The sequence below is a fragment of the Grampus griseus genome (assembly GCF_964374135.1).
Source record: "Grampus griseus genome assembly, chromosome: 4".
Taxonomy (NCBI): domain Eukaryota; kingdom Metazoa; phylum Chordata; class Mammalia; order Artiodactyla; family Delphinidae; genus Grampus; species Grampus griseus.
Window position 1 is genome coordinate 559,118 of NC_138997.1, and position 19,426 is coordinate 578,543.

Here is a 19,426-nt window from a genome sequence, read left to right on the forward strand (position 1 = left end):
TCCGGGTCCGTGTGGTGCAGATCTGGGCCGGCCCTGCCCCCTGCCCCTGGCTGCAGCGCACAACCTGCGTGACGCATGCGCAGTGCACATGCTTTTATACGCTGCACCCACAGCGCACGGATGAGTGTTTGGCGACGCAGGGCCGCACGTGCCCTCAGGGCGCCACCTCCTGCCATACTCGCGCCGCGTCCTAACTGACGTCTTACTGGATCCTTGTTTCCCTAAACTGGCCTCTCTGAGACATCTGGAACGAGAACCGTCCTTCCGTTTTGGCCCCTTTCCACACCTCCTTTTCAGATGTGCTCCTCGAGGCTCAGGGCATCCTGAGATCGTTTTGCTTTTCCCATTCTCTTCAGTAATAATCACCAGTTATTGACAGGTTCCTATTTGGTGAATTAGCTGTTTTACTGCTACCATGACAAATGCCCACAACCATAAGTGCTTAAAACAACACACATTATTATCCTGCATTTGCGTAGGTTGGGAGGCCATAGGGGTCTCCCTGGACCATGGTCAGGGGGCCAGCAGGGCTGCGGACGGGGATGGGGGATGGGGAAGATTTCCTCGCTCGTTCGGGTGTAGGCAGAATTCAGCCCCCGGGGCCAGACGTAGGGCTGTGGACCAGTTTCCTTACCGGCCATAGGGGGGCGGTGGTGGTGGGGCTTGTAAGGCCCCAGGCTCTCGCCAGGCCCTGCGTGCGGTGTCCTGTTCCTCAGACCCTGTTTCCTCCTCAGTTCCCACGTCCCTCCCTGCAACCAGGAAAGGGTCTTGGCACCTAAGGACTCAGTCGCTCATGGGATTAGGCTGGGGCCCAACCGTAATCTTCCCAAGCAAGGTCCGTAAGCTTAGCGCCATTTGCAAAATCCCTCTTGCCGCGTGAGGTAGCATGTTCACAGGGCCGAGGTCTGGAATCTCGGGGACACCGTTATTTTGCCTGCTGCATCTGGGGTGGGCTCATGCTTTGTATACATCACCTCAGTTATTTCCATTTTATCAGAAGAAATCAAGCCTTAGAAAGGTCGGGTAGGTTGGCTACATTATCATGAAATGACAGTGTCATGATTTAAATCCAAGTTTGCTTGATTATTTTTAAGTTATTTTTTAAATAGTTGAATTTTTTTTCATTTTTCTTTTTTTTTTGGCCACACCATTCAGCTTGCGGGATCTTAGTTCCCCAACCAGGGATCTAACCTGGGCCCTCAGCAGTGAAAGCACAGAGTCCTAACCACTGGACCACCAGCAAATTCCCAAAGTCAGCTTGATTTTTTTTTATAATAAGTGATTAATTTTATATTTGGGTTTTTTTTAAAACATCTTTATTGGAGTATAACTGCTTTACAATGGTGTGTTAGTTTCTGCTGTATAACAAAGTGAATTAGCTATACGTATACATATATCCCCATATCTCCTCCCTCTTGCGTCTCCCTTCCTCCCACCCTCCCTATCCCACCCCTCTAGGTGGTCACAAAGCACCGAGCTGATCTCCCTGTGCTGTAAGGCTGCTTCCCACTAGCTATCTAGTTTACATTTGGTAGTGTATATATGTCCACGACACTCTCTCACTTGGTCCAAGCTTCCCCATACCCGCCGTGTCTTCAAGTACGTTCTCTACGTCTCCGTCTTTATTCCTTCTAGCCACCTTGCTCTTAACTCCTGTACCATGCTATGCTATGTGTGTGCGCTACTATATTTGTGCAACACACACACACACAACACGCATTATGAATTAAGTGTTGGAAAGCCATGTTGCACCCAGTCAGTAGTATAGTTTGTACCATTTCTTCTGGTGATCTTTAAACAAAAATTTTTTTTTAATATTAGAGAGTAATACAAGAAAGTGGGGAATTTTGTACATTCTAAATTAATCAAAAAGAAATTAATCACAAGGCTATCAGAACAGAAAATATTTATTTGCAAATTTATTAGTTTTCCAAGACTTCAGTTCCAAAAGGTTCAGTTTCACAGGTTAGCTATGAGGCTGTACCTTGCTTGGAGACTATAAATGAACATGAAGAAATTATACTGATATAATTTCCAAAATAATTTTAATTACTAAAATATTATTTCACAAAGAGTATGCTTATATTTTCATATGCTTATAACTCTGATGTAGTTTTTGAATTAATAGTCAAGTTTTAGGATTGTAGTGGAAACAAAGTGTAATATGTGATCACTTTGGGCATTCCATGCTGGTTATCATAACATAAATATACAACTGCCCCAAACTCTTGTAAGTATGCATACCTTTGTCTTAGCTCATAACTGTGTTTCTTTTTTCTGCTTCAGGTATCCGTTTTACACCCCCTTGTTTGTTTACCTTCTTTAAAATATTTCCACTGTTAGCAGTCACAGATGTTTTTTTTTTTAATTTATGGAAATATAGTTGATTTACAGTGCCGTCTTAATTTCTGCTGTACAGCAAAGTGATTCAGTTATCTCATATATACACATTCTTTTTCATATTCTTTTTTTTAATGCAAAGGTTTATTATTTATTTATTTATTTAAATTTTATTTATTTTTGGCTGCGTTGGGTCTTCGTTGCTGCACGCGGGCTTTCTCTAGTTGCGGCGAGCGGGGGCTGCTCTTCGTTGCAGTGCACGGGCTTCTCATTGCGGTGGCTTCTCTTGTTGCAGAGCACGGGCTCTAGGCACGCAGGCTTCAGTAGTTGTGGCACACGGGCCTAGTTGCTCTGTGGCATGTGGGATCTTCCTGGACCAGGGCTCCAACCCGTGTCCCCTGCAGTGGCAGGCGGATTCTTAACCACTGCGCCACCAGGGAAGTCCTCATATTCTTTTCCACTATGGTTTATCACAGGATATTGAACACAGTTCCCTGTGCTCTACAGTAGGACCTTGTTGTTTATCTGTCCTATACACAGTAGTTTCCATCTGCTGACCCCGAGCTCCCAGTGCATTCCCCCCTGCCCCGCCTTGGCAACCACAAGTCTGTTCTTTATGTCTGTAAGCCTGTTTCTCTTTCGTAGATATGTTCTTTTGTGTCATATTTTAAATTCCACATATAAGTGATGTCATATGGTATTTGTCTTTGATGTACTTCATTTTGTATGATCATCTCTAGGTCCATCCATGTTGCTGCAAATGGCATTATTTCATGCTTTTTTTATTTCTGAGTAGTATTCCATTATGTGTGTGTGTGTGTGTGTGTGTGTGTGTGTGTACCACATCTTCTTTATCCATTCACACAGATGTTCTTCTTAATTTCATCACCTTAGTTTCAAGTTCTCTGTGGTTCCTGCCTTACCGACGTCTGGATGCAGCAGGGAAGGCTGTGCCCTGTGCATGTTCGCATGGCCCGTGGGCGCCTGAGCTCAGACCTGAGTCTGCTTCCTCAGCCTTCTCTCCCGAGGGCAGCTGCCACATGGGAGCAGGACTTACTCATCACTCTGTCCCCTTCCTTGCAGAACCTCGATGCCCTGCACGACCACCTTGCTACCATCTACCCGGGCATGCGAGCACCTTCCTTTAGGTGCACCGATGCAGAGAAGGGCAAAGGGCTCATCCTGCACTACTACTCAGAGAGAGAAGGCCTGCAGGACATTGTCATCGGGATCATTAAGACGGTAGCTCAGCAGATCCACGACACTGAAATAGACATGAAGGTAATGGTCAGTACCTGGGGCTCTTCTGGGCACAGGTGACATGCGGGGTGTTAGAAAGGTGCTCTGAACATGCCCCTGGTCAGCGCTGCTACTGGCGCTCAGCAGAGGTAGTACCAGCCGTAACACTGGCAGTCTTCTATATTTGGCTTGGAATGCACACACAGGGTAGTTTTTCCTTGTGGGAACAGATTTTTCTTTCTAATTATATATATTGCTCAAGGCAACGGGAAATTTAATTTGCAGTTCCTGTGAGCTCACACTAGCTGGGAAGCAGGAGGACCTTTGTCTGGCTGAGCTGTGGCCTTCAGAATACAAAAAAAACCCCTGTAACATGGACACATTCTAAAGTAATACGAGATGAAGTATTATTTTACTGGGTTTTTGTGTGTGTGTGTGGACTTTTTGGTCTGTCCCTGAAATGTGGTTTGAATATTTCATTTTTGTGGGCTAAAACCTTTGCTTTTTTTTTTTTTTTTTTTTTTTTAAATTAGATCACTTGGTAAAAGAAGCTGGTCTCAGACTTTAAAAAATGTGTTGCTGTTGCTAATTCCCCCTGTCAGTTTTGAGTGATAATTTCAAGGTACTGATACAATAGCTGTGCAATAAAGGGAGCTATCATTTTTCCTTATTTCTAATCCAGAGAGTCGCTCCCAGGGAGCTGTGTTTTGTGTGCTCAGCCCCAAGAGACATTTTTCAGTGGCCCTAGGTTTGAGAAAAGTGGGCCGAGGGTACCCTATTTCGGTTTGCTTTCTTTATGGAAAATCTAATAGGCAGTGCTTTCTTAGATCTATAGTTACATTCTAACATGTGTGGGAAGCCCACACTTTAAGTACAGTATTACACAAATAGAAATTGTAACATTTAAATTGATTAATTTAGAAAAGTATGCCGTATATTTAATCTAGTAATGTCACATGAGATTTCACGGGTGTTTTTACTTTCAAGAGTTGGTGTCATTTTTTACGTGATCCCCAGGTGCATCCTTAGTTTCTCTACAACTAGAAAGTGGGAGTATGGATAATGTAGCATTATCAAATCCAGAGACATTTAAAAACTTGGGTCAAGGATTGAAATGCACCTGTGATTAGGAATCTCACTGGAATTCAATTAAAATTGTGTACGCCTTTCATTTCCAGCTCTGGATCCTGACACCGAACTAACACTTCACTTTTAGCACATGAGCCTGTATCATGGGGGTTGTAAACACTGGGTCTGCTCTTGGTTTGTTCGTTACGTAGCCAAGCTGAGCAAGAAGTAAGGGCATAGAAACCTCAGGAAAGCAGCATAAACTGGACACCCTTGGAAACTGCAGTTGCCACGGTTATTAGAGCCTTTGGTATGGGAGGTTGACAGCAGTAGCGCTCTGTATAATTATGGGGTTCACTTTATACCTCCCACTTATACAATGTGGGTTGTCTTGTGACCTTCATTTATTCAAGTATTCCAATATAGATGTCTGAAATATTTGCATTTGGTAATTATATTTGGTGTGTTTAATGTTTTTCAAAGGCACTGTTTTAATTTCCTGAGGTATTCTTATGTTGAATCCCTAAGTTTAATAGGTCCAGAGCTACCAGACAATTTAACTACTTCAGGAATATTAGACCATGTCATGAAGGTGATACACGAAGGAGAGGTTAAAAACATGATCAGAAAAGCTGTTCATTTCGCTGATTTAACCAAGGCAAAAGGGTATAATTGAGGAATTCATTAGTAAATTTAGGTTGCATATAATTCAGTTCTTCTAGCTGAAATGGAAACACAGCAGAACATCAAAATTTTAAGATTGTTTTGTTTTCTTTATGAGACTTTAGGGAAATTATCTTCATGGGGCAGAATTTTCCAATCATAAATAAGAATACTAATCTTTCAGCAGTGTAGTAGATTAGTGTGACAGTTTTAGTAGTAATATCCTGATTTCACCGTGAAACTACATTTGGGAAAACATATACAATAGCGTCCATATTAATTGAGATTTGTTCTTAAGTGTCAGAGTTGGCTGCAGTGAACTAAGGAAAAAAGTGAAAAAGAGCAATGTTTTGCCTTCATTTAGCTGCAGCTGAAGAAATATTCATTCAGCTATTTCCCATTTTGATCTGGCCGCAATTTGAGATATGGTTTTTTCCCTTTATAAGAGGATGTGTTGGTTGAAGTTTCTTAAACTCGAAAGGAAAAATCTTTTTTAAAGCTTAATCATTTATTTGCCTGTGAATAATATTTGGAAATGTAGTTATTCTTTAGAGAGCTTCGCTCATGATCATGATTACTCCCATAGAATAAAGTCCTAGATTTGGAATTAAATCAAAAAAGGTAATTTGGGGAGGGGGGATTTTATGCATTTTGTCGATCTATTCTTCAGAAAGATTAGTCAAAATACCCCCATTAGTGGCATGTGAAATGACTCTTCTTCTGTATCCTACCTCATGTGGTACTGTAATTTTTATATACTTGCCGATTGATGGATAAAAAAATGACATGGCATATTAAATACGTATTTCTGTCGTTTCATTTCCCTGTTTGTGCGTGTCATTTTTGATCATATTAAACATACCACTCTGTATGATGTGTAGGGCGTCTACTGTACGTGTGCCTGGCTGAGGGGTGCTGAGCCCACCAGGACAAGGGGGTGCTTCCCCCAAATTCTACCAAAGAGGCTGCATGGACCACTAGGGGACTCGTACCAGATTTGCTATCTTTCTGTGAATTTACTTAGTCAGTCTTCAGGTTTCATAAATCAACGTCCAGCAATAGTTTTCTATGTTAGGCGTGTATAGTGTTTGCATATATTGAATTTTTAAAATTAACCTGCTAAGGGAAGTTCTCATCACCAGTTTCTTAGGTATTTAGGTATTGTAACTAAATGCAGACAATTAACACCATTTCCCCTTTTGGCATCCAGGTTATTCAGCAAAGAAACGAAGAATGTGATCATACTCAATTTTTGATTGAAGAAAAAGAGTCAAAAGAAGAGGATTTTTATGAAGATCTTGACAGATTTGAAGAAAATGGTACCCAGGAATCACGCATCAGCCCATATACCTTCTGCAAAGCTTTTCCCTTTCACATCATATTCAACCGGGATCTCGTGGTCACTCAGTGTGGCAATGCCATCTACAGAGTCCTTCCCCAGGTAAGAGTACATCACACTCCCTTGGGGGCTGAGACAGAAGGCCACAAAGACACTATCGTTACAAGTGACCATTCATACCTTTAACCCTTTGCTTATGTATCAGGTAACGTGGAGCACACGGTACGTCACAGAAGTTCCGTAACTGCACACTAAGTGTGTTTCAGCATACTGCAGCTTTGCCTAGGACAGCTACTTATTTTTTTCTGTTTTAATCACAAGGGCAGTGGGAGAATTCTGTGGGAATAGTGTACTCGTTTTAATGAGGAAGTGAGTAACTTTCCAGTAACAATCAGTTTTCACTTAATTTATTCAACATGGAGCAAATAGTCACTGAATATCTACTGTCTGAAAATAACTTTCAAAATCAACCACTGACATTTGCAGGGAAAAGGAAGGAATTTAAAATACACCAAAGAGGAAAGCGATAGAGATTACCATGGGGTTTAGTAGAAAAAGCATCAAAGGACAGCAGTTGGGTGATGCCAGGAATGTACGTTTGACTTGTATTATTATTATTGTTATTATATTATCTTCTTATTCAGACCTGTTGTCAAGTCCTCTCTTCCTACTTTTTCTTTTCTCTCCGTTTCTGACTTTTGGAATTGCACATGACATGTGTCTAGAGATACTTTTTGCTTGTAATTAAGGACTCTTTCAGGATGAACTCCCATGGGATCTGGCATGAACCCGTAAATCTGGAGGCAGAACCATGTGTGGACTGGGCTGTTATGCTGCCTCTGCCTCTCCTCCATTGATGACCTTGACTGTGTCACGTCCCTCTTGGCCTGCTCTCCCCTTGTTATACTGTGAGGCTAGAGGGTGGATGAACATCACTTAGTGTAAGCAGTCACCCACTTTCCCTTTTATTGGTAATTAGCCGTCTCCCGATAAACTATGAGTGTTGTGGGTGGTTTTGCTATTTAAATTTCATTTTAGGCCATGGACATCTAACACCTCATGCTACAATTTAAAAGCTAAGTTCCATTCTTTGTTCTTCAAAAATTCTTCTCTTGTTTAGATTAGCTTATATTTGAATATTAGTCCCCTGATTCCATATTAGGTTTCATGTTCAGGCAACTACTGGATGTTCATTTAGTTGCCAAGCTGCTTAGATGATGCTGTGAGTCCACAGTTGAGGTCACTTTCCTACGAAATAATTACGATTTTCTGTGTTTAAGTGCTGTTGAGCTGGTCTGATCTAATAACTACTATCAGATCATAAGAATTGTTGACTAAGTATCCTTTTGTTTTCATCTGCATTTTAGCTCCAGCCTGGGACCTGCAGCCTCCTGTCTGTCTTCTCCCTGGTCCGTCCTCATATTGACATCAGTTTCCATGGGATCCTCTCACACATCAATACGGTCTTCGTACTGAGAAGCAAGGTAATTGAGATATTATTTCAGTAAGTGTGAGGAAGTAAGGTCTGTTACAGATTAGAAGTGTTCCACAGGGATAATTAGCTGCAAAAACATTCTGTGAGATGCAGAAGGTGTAGAGAGAGAAACGCCAGAGCCCGAAGGGAGTCCTATTTCAAAGGCAACGGTGCTGATTTGGGGTTTGCCTGTAGGGAAGTGGGACCCTCTCCTCTGGTTAGAATAAACGCGTGAGAGTTTGGAGAAGGCCTCGCCCAGGCTGCCCGGGTGCACACGATGAAACCAACACCTTTTACTCAATATACAGCTACAGACTCCTATTTTAGAAATCTGGGGAACTAATAAAGATTTTTTAAACTTCACCCAAAGCCGCTGGTTTGTTGTTCCCTAAATTGTCTGTTATTCTTCAGGGCATTTTTGTGGGGAAATACACGTGATAACATTTTCATTCAGTTGATAGTTGGTGGTACCCAGATCTCGTAGTTTCTGTTCTTGGGGCTGATGTAGCCAGTGTTCCAGAGGACAAAGCTCACCCTCCCTTCCACCCTCCACCTACAAAGGTCTTCCCCGCACCTGCTTCCTGTATTTGGAACCAGCTGCTTCCAGCTGCTCTGTGCATGTAGGGGTGGGCATGGGGACACTGAGTCTGGCCTTTGCTAGAGCCTGGGATTACGTGCTGTGGCCCTGGTGGAAAATCAGAAATAAGACTCACTGCAGCTTTCCATAAAGATGTGAAAGTAGCACAGCTACTGTCTTTCTGGGTTCAAAGGAAGCGGCCAGTTGGCTTTTCTGCAGTGATGTAAGGCTGTCTGCTTGTTACCTGGCGGACTCTGGTGAAACGCCTCTCCTGTTCTACCTGGGCCGATGTTCTCCCTTACGGCTTGGTGGGAATGAGGGTCTCTGTGTCCTCCTCGGCTGAGTCGTTAGGTAGAGACAAAGGCATGAGTGGACGGTTGTGTCTTGCCTTTTCCAGGAAGGGTTGTTGGATGTAGAGAAATCAGAGTGTGAGGATGAACTGACGGGCACTGAGATCAGCTGCTTACGGCTCAAGGGCCAGATGATCTACTTACCTGAAGCAGACAGCATACTTTTCCTGTGCTCACCAAGGTAATCACTTCGAGGTGAATTATAATAGATAGAAGTACCCATCTGGCGCTAATGAAGGAGTCCAATATCTTTTTATTCAATTGTTTCTACAAAGTATGCTTAGACTTCACAACTCTTCTTATACGCCTCTCTATAACAAGGATAACTTCATTGAAAATTTGCAATAAACTCAGAAGGAGTCATGTCTTCTGTTTTGTTTGCCATATCTTAGTCAATTTGCTGAGTGTTTATGCCATTAGATCCGGGGATACCTAATCTGAAGGTAGCTAACTCTGTAGCTTTGTACCTTCCAAAGACACATCATATGTCCATAAGCAAACCTATAAAGCATGTAATGCGATGGCAGAAATACATGGTTATATTTGGCACCAAGAAGTTACTTTTCTAATGATTTCTGGATGTAAGCTATTTTATATTAAAACTGTTTCACTACTTTAACTGAGATATACTATTCAAAATATAGTTTTAAGTTGACATTTATGTAAATAACGTTTTTTATAATAAACATAGGGACTTCCCAGGTGGCGCAGTGGTTAAGAATCTGCCTGCCAATGCAGGGGACATGGGTTCAAGCCCTGGTCCGGGAAGATCCCACATGCCGCAGAGCAGCTAAGCGCGTGAGCCACTACTGCTGAGCCTGCGCTCTAGAGCCTGCGAGCCACAGCTACTGAGCCCACGTGCCACAACTACTGAAGCCCATGCGCCTAGAGCCCATGCTCCACAACAAGAGAAGCCACCACAATGAGAAGCCCGCACACTGCAACGAAGAGCAGCCCCTGCTTGCCACAACTAGAGAAAGCCAGTGCACAGCAACAAAGACCCAACGCAGCCAAAAACAAATAAATTAATTAATTAATTTAAAAAAATAGATATAATAAACATTAGAGGGAAGTAAAACTGTAGGTTGGTATTTTCCCAGCGTGACAAGCATTCTACTAAAAGATGCATGGGGATTTAGAATAAGAAACACATATATAAATTTACTTGAGAGCAGTAGACACAGATAACTAGAGAACTTGTTGTTAGGTGATAGTTTGTGTATTTATAACTTTGTGCAGGCAAAATGTATGCACATTATCTTGTAACACTCAAGAAAGGATGTTTTGGTGGGCTGTTGATTAAAAATTTAGTTTAAAGTCCAATTGATCACTTTTCATTTAAAGATATTGTCTTAAAATTTCTGAAAAATCAAATGAATTTTGTAACACCTTCCTTGGAAATTATTAATATGGTATTAAAGACTCTATAAGACTAATGATGGGTTTTTCCCCTGAGAATATATATTACGAAAATAAAAGAGACAAAATTAGGGAATATAAAATCTTTATATTTTTTATTAATAAACTCCATTGATCTAACTATATATCTTCAACTGCTATAAATAAGTGTTCTTCCTTCGGCCGCTTTCCAAGTTGAGCATCGGTAGAATGACAGCTTCTCAATAGGGACAGTTTCTACTCATGGAGAGAAAGGTTTCTTTGGAAATAGAAGCAGGAAATTTAGAGTCTACTTGTTAATCACCATATGTAGAAATTGGCTACATAGTGACACACTCACCCGTTGTCATATGGGACCTGCTCATGTGTATAGAGAAACCAGTACTCACACGAAATGACATCAACTGAAAGCAGTTTTACTTACAAAATAAATAACCCCAAGAGGAAAAAGTTACTGGCACAAAAACAGAAATATAGATCAATGGAACAAGACAGAAAGCCCAGAGATAAACCCACGCACATATGGTCACCTTATCATTGATAAAGGAGGCAGGAGTATACAGTGGAGAGAAAACAGCCTATTCAATAAGTGGTGCTGGGAAACCTGGACAGCTACATGTAAAAGAATGAAATTAGAAGAATCCGGACCACCATACACAAAAGTAAACTCCAAATGGATTACAGACCTAAATGTAGGACCAGACAGTATAAAACTCTGAGAGGAAAACATATGCAGAACACTCTATGACATAAATCACAGCAAGATCCTTTTTGATCCTAGAGAAATGGAAATGGAGACAAAAATAAACAAATGGGACCTAATGAAACTTAAAAGCATTTGCACAGAAAAGGAAACCATAAACAAGACTAAAAGACAACCCTCAGAATGGTAGAAAATATTTGCAAATGAAGCAACTGACAAGGGATTAACCTCTGAAATTTACAAGCAGCTCATGCAGCTCAATATCAAAAAAACAAACAACCCAATCCAAAAATGGGCAGAGACCTGAATAGACATTTCTCCAAAGAAGATAATACAGATTGCCAACAAACACATGAAAGGATGCTCAACATCACTAACCATTAGAGAAATGCAAATCAAAACCACAATGAGGTATCACCTCACACCAGTCAGAATGGCCATCATCAAAAAATCTACAAACAAATGCTGGAGAGGGTGTGGAGAAAAGGGAACCCTCCTGCACTGTTAGTGGGAGTGTAAATTGATACAGCCGCTATGGAGAACAGTATTGAGGTTCCTTAAAAAACTAAAAATAGAACTACCATATGACCCAGCAATCCCACTGCTGGGCATATACCCTGAGAAAACCATAATTCCAAGAGTCATGTACAACAATGTTCATTGCAGCTCTATTTACAATAGCCAGGACATGGAAGCAACTTAAATGTCCATCAGCAAACAAATGGATAAAGAAGATGTGGCACGTATATACAATGGAATATTACTCAGCCATAAAAAGAAATGAAATTGAGTTATTTGTAGTGAGGTGGATGGACCTAGAGTCTGTCATACAGAGTGAAGTAAGTCAGAAAGAGAAAAACAAAATACCGTATGAAAACACATATATGTGGAATCTAAAAAAACCAAAAAAAACCAAATGGTTCTGAAGAACCTAGGGGCAGGACAGGAATAAAGACGCAGACGTAGAGAATGGACTTGAGGACACAGGGAGGGGGAAGGTAAGCTGGAACGAAGTTAGAGAGTGGCATGGACATATATACACTACCAAACGTAAAATAGATAGCTAGTGGGAAGCAGCCACATAGCACAGGGAGATCAGCTCTGTGCTTTGTGACCACCTAGAGGGGTGGGATAGGGCGGGTGGGAGGGGGATGTAAGAGGGAGGGTATATGGGGATATAAGTATACATATAACTGATTCACTTTGTTATACAGCAGAAACTAACACACCATTGTAAAACAATTATATTCCCATAAAGATGTTAAGAAAAAAACAGGAAAAAAAATACTAGCTCATTAAAATAATAATAAATATGTTTTGAGAACGAGACATACTTTGATTAAGTTTTCTCACTCAGTATGAGCATTTTAACCCTTCGTTTTCATTTCACAGTTATAGTCATTTTTTCTCTGCTCACTGGCAGGTCTTGTAGACCATTTGCTGGATGAGCTGGCCTCTTTCCTGAAGGGTGTGTGTCAATAGTAAACTGATCATTTTATTTTTCTTTATTAGCATGCTAATTTTTGCTTTGATGTATGGACATTTCTGCTGAGAATATATTGCAGGGAAACATTTTATTAATCCCAATTTCTTTAGTAAAGTCACAACACAGTTATGTCATTTTAGAGAAATTATTATTATGCACAACTAGAAATAATTACTTTGCATTTAAAGAATTCAAACCAAGAATGTAACCTTCAGACATTTTAACCAAATACTAAATTTTTTTAAAAGTCAACTTTTTACTGGTAGATCTTCACCGAATCAATAAATATCACGTTGTTCTAAGAATGACTTAAGTTACGAAGATGCATCGAATTCAGCAAGAGCAAATACTGTTTCAAATAAATGAGAAAATTTGTCAAAGAAAATAAGAGTAGTAGAAGAAATTAGAGCCAGAAGTAAGAGCAGAATAGAAAGTGCATGTTAGAAAGTCATGAGTACAGAAAAGTCATGTTGAAGATGGGTCATAAATCAGGCTGTAAACCTTTCATCATTGTCTGTGAAAGAGAAGATGCCTAGTTACGTCATAGAACCCCTAAGGCAACAATGAACTAGCTTCTCAGAAGAAACACTGTTATCCTTGTTAAAGAGAGGAAAGATAACTTTTTCTTCATCTCTTCATAATGAGGGAAAACTGTGGCAATAATAAGGAACAGGCTTGTGTTAAAAACCCGAGCGGGTTTCGTAGGGCAATTTTTCGCATTATCTTTTAATTTAGGCTGATGGCCTTAGTGCCATTTGGCAAAACTGTATGTCAGGTTCACTGCATGTCAGGTTCACTGCATGTCAGGTCACTGCATGTCAGGTTCACTGCTCTTTTGACAGATGTTTAAATATTGAGAAGAATGAAGCACATTCCTCTCGCTTTTCTCCAAATCTTCTTCCGCCTGACCTGCTGAATGGCAGGCGGCGGGATTAGACTCCTGGACAGGAGCCAGGGCAGTGTTACCGTGGGGACCCTGGGGACTGACAGTGCCTCCTTCTCCCTGTGACAGTGTCATGAACCTGGACGACCTGACCCGGCGAGGGCTGTACCTGAGCGACATCCCCCTGCACGATGCCACGCGGGACCTCGTGCTGCTGGGGGAGCAGTTCCGAGAGGAGTACAAGCTGACCCAGGAGCTGGAGATTCTCACGGACAGGCTGCAGCTCACACTGCGTGCCCTGGAAGATGAAAAGAAGAAGACAGACACGTAAGCACGTGCCCTGTGCTTAAAGAGGGCGGGCAGGGCTGGCGGGGCTGGCCTGCGTGGTAGCCGGTGGCCCTGCCGTAGTTAAGACTGACCGTCAGGCTGCTCGCTGCGCAGCAGGCCCGTAAATCCAGACACAAGTTGCTGGGGCAAGGAACAGCGATCGTAATCGGAAAGACGGCAGACCCAGAAGATGGCGGGCTCGTGTCCCAAACGACCATCTGGCCTGAGTTAGAATTCGGACTCCTTTTGTACTAAAAGGGGCAGGACCAGCCGAAGGGGGTGGGACCAGCCAAAGGGGAGGGGCTAAAGCCAAAGGTGGGTGGGGCCCGCCAAAGGGGCGGGGCTAAAGCTAAGCACTTCCTGGTTCCGGGCAGCGTCTGGGGCTGGGAGGTGTGAATGTCTTCGTTCCTGCGGCCGCTCCCTGGTGAACCTGGTTAGACTGTTTCCTAGGAGCTAAACAAAGGTATTTAGCTTAAGGCTCGTGACCTGGGGAGCAGGGTTCCCAGAGATGGGCCATCGTGTACAATTTAATCTGATAAGCAACACCCCGTTAGTGATTAGCTTGTAATAGAACACAGAGGTTCTTCCCTATAACAGGACTCCGAGGCGTGGGACCTGCCGTAGGTCTGGAGTCCTAGGTAAACTCTAACACATCACTTCAATAGAAGTTATGCACGCAGAAATCAGTCAGTCCTAATAGTGATTTTACAAGCCAAGCTGGAAGAATATACGCTAAAGCATGTCTCTGGAAATCATTAGAAGAATAATTCAAGTGCATATTTCAAGTCCAACTACCCGTTCATCCAGTTCTTCACACAAGAGGTGTACCTCTAGGTGCCAGGGCTGCCCAGGTGCTGGGGGACACAGAACACTGAACTTAGATTTGGCCATTATATTTTAAAAGCGTTCTGTTCTTGGACTCCAAATTATTTTTGGGTTCAGCAGGTGTGAGTCTGACAGACTGTAGTGTCATCTGTGATGACAGCAATTGCATCTGTAATTTGATACATGAACAAAGGTATCAAAACACAAAACTTATTTTTCTAGGAATGGTGGATTAAATTATGAACTACTGGGCAAGTAACATTTAAGGTAATATTTCGTTTTCAAGTAATTCATTTAAACAGATACACATTGTGCATACTGCTTGGCCTTGCTTGAGTATATTAATTAAAATCAATTAAAAGCATGAAATCACTGACTTTCATAAGAGAATTTTTCCGGTGGTCTTGCGTGTTCATTTTTAACGTTTGCATAATAGGAAGCTGTCTTGGAGAATTGACCTCATCTTCCTTCGTGTAGGAACTGTGTCACTCTACTTGACACCATAGGGTTGGTAACAGCACCACTTCCTGTCCTTTTCTTGCATTGATGTGTGTGTGTTGCCTGTGGCTGGATGCTGTGCCCACAGGTAAACACATCAATTAACTGTTTATTGGCAGCTTAGATGGATAGAGAATCCACGTAAACGTCTGTCTTCATCCCTAGCTTCTCCCTGCCCTTCTCTTACTTTGTATAATGAAGCTGAAAACTAGTTTCTTCGACACCACTTTACTTTCCTCACAGCCCTGAAGGGAACCCCTTAAGCGTTCCGGTATTTGGCAAATTTCCAAAAGTACGTGGGATGAGGTGGGCCAGTCAGATTCCTCCTACTGCTCGAGAAACCACTCAAAATGTATATTTATCAGTCTGTGGTACAGCTTCCACCATGAAAAATAACACATTTTATGGAGCTTGTAAGATAGCACTTAGCACCAAGGCTCACAGTCACCTGGATTTGTAAGTCTGAGTTACTCGGACCCTGCTCGGCTGTTATATTAGAAAACCACCAAGGTTTCCATCTTCGTTGGTGTTTGGTTTTCAAGGTGATTTAATTATAAACATTTACTATGAATTTTTGTTGAAATGAAGTAGTTGTACTGGTCACATTTAATATTCAAATACAGCTTTAAAATGTTGTATAAAATGTTCTCTGTTTGAAAGTGAAAAGTGAAACACTGAATAAATTCCACTAAAGGTAGCGAAAAACTGAGACCTCAGCACCATTCTGCACCTTAACCTTGGCACCGGTGCCGTCTGGCTTAGGGGAGGAAGAGGCTCGGAGGTGGTGGCTACTCCTGTGCGCCGTCACGTCAAGGAACCGCAGGTCTGCCTGCTTCCGCTTCTCTGCTCAGCTCTCACCCCTCCCGTGTGCTCACCACTCTCCCTGCTCCCCAGGGCCCCTGGTCCCGTCAGCGTGGTCTCAGGATTGTCGACGGAAATAGGATCTTTTCTTGTCTAGACCAATTTCTACCTGCTTTATCCGTTTCTTCCATGAAGGAGTGAGGCAGGAATGAAACAGAAAAATCTGCCCTTTCTTTCTTCCTTCCTTCCTTTCTTTCTTTCATTGAAGTATAGTTGATTTATAATGTTGTGTTAGTTTCAGGTGCACAGCAAAGTGCATCAGTTATATATACATATACACATATTCGTTTTCAGATTCTTTTCTGTTAAAGGTTTTTACAGGATATTGAGTAGAGTTCCCTGAGCTGTACAGTAGGTCCTTGTTGGGGAAATCTGCTTTTCACGTCAGATGACAAACGTTGAGGCAGATGGCTTATCCCTGAGAGGTGAACGTATCCCTGGTTTTGTGGGATCCAAACAGTGCTAAGTGCTTGAATGGCTTCTTTCATCCTGTGAACATCCCAGCAGGAGCGTCGACACACAAGACCACGCAAGACAACTTCGACTTCCCGGTGTCAGTCCTCTGTTTCGTTTGGCTTATTTTGATTTGCTTTGAACTGGTTTGGATTTGGGGATGTTCTGTGGGATTAAAACAAACCAATTATTTATATTTTCTCGACTTGACTTACAAAGATGGCTAATAGCGGGTGTCCTGTCAGAACCCAAGCCTGCACAGTGCACATGGCATTGAAGTCTACGAAGCGGGCCGGAGAGGCACTGAAGCTGCTCTCAGCATCTCTCACTGTGGCTTTGTCCTCACCCCTCTGGACAGGTTGCTGTACTCTGTCCTTCCTCCGTCCGTGGCCAACGAGCTGAGGCACAAGCGTCCGGTGCCCGCGAAGAGGTACGACAACGTGACCATCCTCTTCAGCGGCATCGTGGGCTTCAACGCCTTCTGCAGCAAGCATGCGTCTGGGGAAGGGGCCATGAAGATTGTCAACCTCCTCAACGACCTCTATACCAGATTCGACACTCTGACGGATTCCCGGAAAAATCCATTTGTTTATAAGGCAAGTCCAGGTCCTGTCCTAATGCAGTGCCATTCCCTGACTGTAGCCCTGCAGGCTTGGTACGGGCAGCTCTCATGCCTTCGTTATTTACCATTTTCATAAATAATACCTCTCGTTCTAAAACATTCTCTTCCTTGTAACCCAAATGAATGGAACAGACGATTCCCTAGTTAAAATAAAATGTTAAATCAGTGCAGGTGGTTTATCACACGTAATATAAACATGGCATTCGTGTCGTTGGTCTGTAAGCAACATTTTTACTGAAAGGTAAAAGTGATTTGCACAGTAAAGAAGCCATGGAGCATAAGAAGGGGACTCAGACCTGCTTCTAGATAACATCAGCTTGAAGGGAAATGTTTATAAGGCATTTCTGCCCTTGGTTTCAGTTAGTAACAAATATAATATTGGAAAAATGCAGTCAGTGGAATATTGCTTCGTAAAGGCAAGAATGTGAACTAAACCACACCCAGGCATCTGGAGTCATAGAAGTGTCACAGGGACTATTTATTTTATAGTCTTTTTCTGAGGAACAGTGTAACACTTGGTGAGCACATCATAAAAATCAGTGGTTAATGACCAGGATAAATCACTGAACTGGGGGCAGTGGAGCTTTGGCCCATCCAACCATCAGTGTTTTAAGGGGAAATAGGGTAGTAAATTGTTCTACTGGGTAGTAAGCATATCTGAGCTGAGAAACTGGGACTTAACTAGAGGAAAAATAATGCCTGTAATCAGACTCCAAGTGCCAGATGTGTACATTCAAATAATGACGTTTCTTCTTGTTGGAGTTGAAGGTATCAGAATTTTAAGAGATTCAGGGGAGGAAAGTTGAAAGTTATTGATAGCAATTGGAAGAACATGTTCTGTGTAAGGGTAGCAAGTGAAACAGTCATGTTTGTACTGACCAATCTGTGCCCTGCTAGGTGGAAACGGTCGGTGATAAGTACATGACGGTGAGTGGGTTACCAGAGCCCTGCATCCACCATGCACGTTCCATTTGCCACCTGGCTTTGGACATGATGGAAATTGCCGGCCAGGTGCAGGTAGATGGTGAATCTGTTCAGGTTAGTAGATAAAACAGATATTATAATGGTAGTAATAGACCTTTTGGACAACTGATTTATATTCTTGGCCAGCTAATCATTAATTATGTACAAGGAATAACATCTTGACAACAAAGACTAAGATTTTTAATGTTTTTTTAATTGAAGTATAATTTACAATGTTGTGTTTCTACTGTACAGAAAAGTGGTTCAGTTTCACATATATAACGTGTATTCTTTTTCATGTTCTTTTCCATTATGGTAATACAGGATATTGAATATAGTTCCCTGTGCTATACTATAGATCCTTGTTGGTTATTTATTTTATATAGAGTTGTGTGTGTATGTTAATCCCAAACTCCTCCTGATTTATCCTCCCTCTCCCTTTTCCCTTTGGTAACCATATATCTGTTCTCTATGTCTGTGAATCTGTTTGTGTTTCGTAGATATGTTCGTCTGTGTCATATTTTAGATTCCACATATAGGTGATATCACATGATATCTGTCTTTGTCTGACTTCCTTCACTGAGTATGATAATGTCTGGGTTCATCCATGTTGCTGCAGATAGCATTATTTCATTCTTTTTTATGGCTGAGTAATATTCCATTGTATATGTGCACCATATCTTCTTTATCCATCCTTCAGTGGACATTTAGGTTGCTTCCATGTCTTGGCTATTGTGAATAGTGCTGCAGTGAACACTGGGGTGCGTGTATCTTTTCAAATTATAGTTTTCTCCAGGTATATGCCCAAGAGTGGGATTGCTGGGTCCTATGGCAGCTCTACTTTTAGTTTTTTTAAGGAACCTCCATACTGTTCTCCATGGTGGCTGCACCCGTTTACATTCCCACCGCCAGTGTTGGAGGGTTCCCTTCTCTTCACACCCTCTCCGGCATTTGTTATTTGTAGACTTTTTAATGATGGCTGTTCTGACTGGTGTGAGGTGATACCTCGTTGCAATCTTGAGTTGCATTTCTCTAGTAATTAGCGATGTTGAGCATCTTTTCTTGTGCCTTTTGGCCATCTGTATAAACAAAGACTCATATTGTATTGAACCCATTGTATTACATTCTTCCATAGAAATGGGAAACCTGTCCACCTGTTTGAAATCTTCTTTATTGCATGTGCTGAAAGTCATGAGGATGAGATAAAAACCCCTGTCCCTTCTGGTTTATTTTTTAAAATCTCTTTCCTGTGTCTCATGTAAGTTGCCAGATTCACATCTTTGAAAGCTTCAAACTTGACAAAAAGAATGTTTCTCTTGAAAGATTTCTGTGAGGGTTTTTGTCTGTAATATGCTTG

The 19,426-nt window shown here is 41.9% G+C and overlaps 1 protein-coding gene across 1 annotated transcript in view; it reads left to right on the forward strand.

Moving 5' to 3' along the window:
• The window catches only part of GUCY1B1 (guanylate cyclase 1 soluble subunit beta 1), a 47,743-nt gene that overhangs the window by 25,211 nt on the left and 3,106 nt on the right, over window positions 1–19,426 (forward strand). The window contains exons 5-11 of the mRNA XM_082653124.1: window positions 3,424–3,621; window positions 6,521–6,751; window positions 8,017–8,133; window positions 9,098–9,231; window positions 13,650–13,847; window positions 16,843–17,080; window positions 18,004–18,144. Of these exons, the coding sequence (XP_082509250.1) occupies window positions 3,424–3,621; window positions 6,521–6,751; window positions 8,017–8,133; window positions 9,098–9,231; window positions 13,650–13,847; window positions 16,843–17,080; window positions 18,004–18,144 (1,257 nt within the window). The remainder of the gene's footprint in view (window positions 1–3,423; window positions 3,622–6,520; window positions 6,752–8,016; window positions 8,134–9,097; window positions 9,232–13,649; window positions 13,848–16,842; window positions 17,081–18,003; window positions 18,145–19,426) is intronic.